Raw genomic sequence first — 4,789 nt, 5'->3', positions numbered from 1 at the left:
AGCTGGGCTGCGCGACATGGGCTTCCGTGCTGCAATGGAGCTGGGCTGTTCATGCTGGGCTACTTCCTTTTTTTTTTTCCTACTAGCCCTTTTTTCTTCTGTTTTTTTTTTTGTAGCTGCCAGCCCTTTTTTTTCTCTTCTTTGGTATTCTAACTTGTAGAATTTTCTTCTTTCTTTTGCAGCTGTCCGTTGATCATGTCTTCTGAAGATGGAAGGAAGTCTCCGAGTTCTCAGGTGCCTTTGTATTTGTGGGGAGGCTCCCTAGTGCACAGCAAGAGATTCGTGGCTAACCTGCACCGCGTTACGACTGAAGCTCAGTTCCAAAAGTGGCGGACTGCTTATGCTTCTGCCATTCCAGATGACGTGCAGGTTAGGCTAGCGAACTCTCAAACTGACAACATGCCCTGTGTGGATGCGAACAATCCTGATGCTAGGATCATCACCTTCCGTCCTTTTTATTTTTCCTTGGGCTTCACATTCCCATTGTCAAGGCTTTTCAAGGAGGTGCTCTGATGAACCCCCATCAAAGAGGAAAGCTGATGTCAAGTCACGGGAGAGGAGTGTGTCTCCATTGAGGAAGAAGTCAAAGTTCCCTTCTGCTGAGAAGACCCAAGTAGGAGCTACTCTCGTGTCATCTGCACGGGTCAAACATCTTGTTGGTGCAGATAGCAAGAAGATTGGTGGTATGCGCAACATTAGGGATGTCCCCCTTAAGCCTCTTGTTGATGAGTTTGGAGATCGTGATCTGCTCCGTGAGATAGTCCGTGCGCGATCTAGTTCACCTGTGGAGAGGCAAAGAGATGCAGATGTTCCTATCCGGAGTTCGGGTCGTTTGCACCAGTCGAAGAGCGGAGGTCGATCTGGGAGGTCTGCTCATCCATCCAACCACCATGATCCTGCTGTTGAGTCACGAGCAGTCAAGCGTGGAGTTGATTCGTCGTTTCCAATTTCTTTGGAAGTGAGGTTGGCAGAGGCTAAGAAGGCAAGAGAGTCATCTGCTCGTGCGAAAGGTTCTTCTGCAACATCCGCAGTTGATCCCCAGGTGGGCAAGTCTAGCCCTGCAGGGGATGCAGGAGTGTCTGATCAGCTCAAGACGCATTTTCTATCAAGTCCATCCGCTTGTGCTGGGCTGGTTGATCAAATCCGTCAAGCTGGTGATCTTGGTACCTTTTCAAGTCTTTCCTTGGAAAAACAAAGGGAAGCCACACTTCATCTGCTTCAAAAAGGAGTTGTTTTTGCTGCTGAGACCATTCGGAATTCATCTGCTGTTGCCCCCTCTTCTGCTCAGCTCAGTGAGTTGGAGAAGAAGAATGCCGAGCTAGTTTGCAAGCTTTCTGCCGAGCAGGCCCGCTATGAGAAGAAGACGTCTGACTTGAGGGCGATGATATCCGAGCTGAAGAGTTCCCTTGCTGAGAAGGATTCCGAGCTTAACTCCTCCACTGCTGACTTGGCTAGTCGGAAAGATGCTTACTTCCATCTTGAGCGCAAGAATGCCGACATCTCTCACAGCTATGACAAGCTTTTGGGTAGATTCCGTGCCTATCATGAGTCTGCTGAAGAATCCAGGTCTGAAGCTACCGTGGATGCATACAAGCTGGGCTACATGGACTGCATAAATAGAAAAGATCCATTCTTTGCCATTGGAGATGAAGACATTGAGATGCTTTGTCCTGAGCAGGTTAATGCTGTGGACATGGAAGGAGTTGAAGAGCTGGTGGCTGAAGAGGCAGTAGCCGATGGAGCAGGAGAGGATGCAGCCGACGAGGCAGTGGCCAATGGAGCAGGAGAGGATGCAGCCGATGAGGCAGTGGCAGACATCATAGATCAGGCATGTGAAGCTGTTGAGAGCGTGGCTGATCAGGTGGATGCCGAAGAGGCTGCAGATCAAGGTTCCCCTACCGGCGCTTCGGAGTAGATGAAGACTCCTTTATTTCTTTTCAGCTTTTGTAGTCTGTTTTTTGTTTAGAACAATTGGCCTTGTTTGACCTATCTTCTTTTTTGTTTGTACTTGGCTGGTTGGTCACTTTGCTATGGAAATTTCAGTTATTACTTTTAACCTAAATTTGCATATTGACTTGTGAACTGCTTGAGTAACCGGCTAGTGTCTTGGTTGCACATTTCCCCTTAGGATTCTTGCAAAAGCCAGGGTCCCTCTTGAGGGATTCCGAGCGTCTTCTGCATTTTTCTGGAGAAAGCTTAGAACGCTTCTGGTTGTTGCCCTGCGTCTCCCTTAGGACGCTTTTTATGGGCAACTGCGTGACTATCCTGCCTCCCTTAGGAAACGGATAGGGACCTAGATACCTCCCTTAGGAAATTCCTGGCGCACCCTGCGTCTCCCTTAGGATGCTTCTTTGTGGGCTGCGTCTCCCGAAGGACGCTTCTGATCGTTGCCCTGCGTCTCCCTTAGGACGCTTTTTATGGACAACTATGTGACTATCCTGCCCCCCTTAGGAAACGGATAGGAACCTGGATACCTCCCTTAGGAAATTCCTGGCGCACCCTACAGCCCCCTTAGGATGCTGCTCTGCGGGCTGCGTCTCCCGAAGGACGCTTTTGGTCGTCGCCCTGCGTCTCCCTTAGGACGCTTTTTATGGGCAACTGTTTGGCTATCCTGCCCCCCTTAGGAAACGGATAGGAACCTGGATATTTCCCGCAGAAAGCATGGAGACCTCCTTTTAAGAAATTCCTGGTGCACCCTGCGTCTCCCTTAGGACGCTGCTTTGCGGGCTGCGTCTCCCGAAGGACGCTTTTGGTCGTCGCCCTGCGTCTCCCTTAGGACGCTTTTTATGGGCAACTGTATGATTTATCCTGCCTCCCTTAGGAAACGGATAAGAACCTGGATACTTCCCTTAGGAAATTCCTGGCGCACCCTGCGTCTCCTTTAGGACGCTTCTTTGCGGGCTGCGTCTCCCGAAGAACGCTTCTGGTTGTTGCCCTGCGTCTCCCGAAGGACGCTGCTTATAGGCAACTGTGTATATATATATATATATATATATTCTTGACACTCTGGAATGAGAAATTGAACTTTTATTGATGTTCATGAGATTACATCGCTTTATTCGAAATAGAAATAACTGAATAAAGGGACCATAACTTTTGACAGTTGCAGTGCTCGGTCATCTGCTGGGGACTAAGCGGGTAGGAAGAAGCGTCATGGATAGTATCTTTGGAGATGGCAGGCATTCCATTGTCGTGGAATCTCCTTCCCTTCCATGGTGTCGAGCGTGTAGCTTCCTCTGCCCCCAGACCGGCTGATTATGTAAGGGCCTTCCCAATTGGGTTTCATCTTTTTGGACCCTTGTCTCTGCGCAGTGATGAAGGCCTTTCTTAGCACAAGGTTGCCTGGTTGAAACTGTCTGACCTTAGCTCTTTTGTCGTAGTAAAGACTTCAACCGCTGTTGATAGGAGGCGACTCTAACAATGGCCTTCTTGCGCTCGCCTTCAAGTAAGTCAAGGTTGAGCCTCATCTGCTCGGAGTTCTGCTCAATACTACCCACTTCAATGCCTATGAAGGGGACAGTGACGTGCGGAGGAATGATCGCTTCAGTTCCATAGGCGAGGGAAAACGGGGTTTCGCCAGTTGATCTTCGTTTGGTAGTGCGATAAGCCCATAGTACTCCAGGGAGCTCGTCTACCCATTTTCCTTCAGCGCCTTCTAATCGCTTCTTTAGACAATCCAATATTATTTTGTTGGACGCCTCGGCCTGGCCATTGCCCTGAGGATATCTAGGGGTAGACAGATGTTGTTTAATGCCGTATTGTTTGAAGAAGGCGGTGATCTGCTTGCCGACAAACTGTGTGCCATTGTCGGTAACGAGAGATTGTGGGCAACCAAATCGGCAGATGATGTTTCTCCAGATGAATCGTTCCACGTCAGCTTCTTTAGTAGAGGATAGAGCTTCGGCCTCGATCCATTTAGTAAAGTAATCAGTGGCGACGATCATCATTTCTTTATTAGTTGGTGCCGTTGGCATGGGGCCTACTAAGTCGATGGCCCATTGCATGAAAGGCCACGGACTGTTCTGCGGATGGTAGACTTCGGCAGGCAGGTTAGGAACCGGTTTGTACCGTTGGCAACGATCACATCTTTTGACATACTCGGTCGAGTCGTGGCGCATGGTAGGCCAGAAATAGCCTATGTTTAGAGCCTTCTGGGCGAGTGACCTGCCCCCAGAGTGGTTGCCACACTCGCCGTCGTGAATTTTGTAGAGGACCTCAAGTGTTTGAGGGTATTTTATGCAGGTGAGATGAGGGCCGGAGTATGATCTACGAATGAGCTTGTCGCCTTGCATGTAGTATCTCGCGGCTTTCTGTTGGACCTTCCTAGCTTCGGACTTATCCGTTGGAAGATTTCCATTCACCAAGTAGTCGATGATGGGGTCTTGCCAGCTGGGGTCTTCATCGATCTGCATTGAGTCGATTAGTTCTATTTCTTCGATGCTTGGCCTGGTCAAGGTGTTCTACCGGGATGAAGCGATTGAACTGGGTGTCCAGCGCTGATCCTAGGCTTGCCAGCGCATCTGCATGGGTGTTCTCCGCCCGTGGAACTTGTTGGATGGTGAAAGTAGGGAATTCTTTCAAAAGTCCTTGGACTTTGTCGAGGTACTGGATCATTCTCGGATGTTTTGCTATGTACTCGCCTGAGGCTTGATTCGTGATCAGCTGGGAGTCTGAGTAGATGGCCAATCTTTTGATCGACAGTTCTTTTGCTAGGCGTAGTCCGGCGAGCAATGCCTCATACTCTGCCTCGTTGTTTGAAGCAGGAAAGCCTAGTGTGATGGCTTGTTCC

General features: G+C 49.5%; 1 protein-coding gene across 1 annotated transcript; it reads right to left on the bottom strand.

Moving 5' to 3' along the window:
• Positions 1 to 3,362: 3,362 nt before the first annotated feature.
• Positions 3,363 to 4,412, bottom strand: LOC148297622 (uncharacterized). Its single transcript, XM_088247770.1, has 2 exons — positions 4,320 to 4,412; positions 3,363 to 3,794 (listed from the first exon to the last, which is right to left on the bottom strand). Exons 1-2 carry the CDS (start codon positions 4,410 to 4,412, stop codon positions 3,363 to 3,365), a joined length of 525 nt encoding a protein of 174 aa, XP_088103896.1.
• Positions 4,413 to 4,789: the final 377 nt, after the last annotated feature.

This window comes from Prunus avium, chromosome 1, assembly GCF_965620075.1.
Source record: "Prunus avium chromosome 1, drPruAviu1.hap1.1, whole genome shotgun sequence".
NCBI lineage: Eukaryota > Viridiplantae > Streptophyta > Magnoliopsida > Rosales > Rosaceae > Prunus > Prunus avium.
This window is presented reverse-complemented; position numbering and strand designations above follow the sequence as displayed.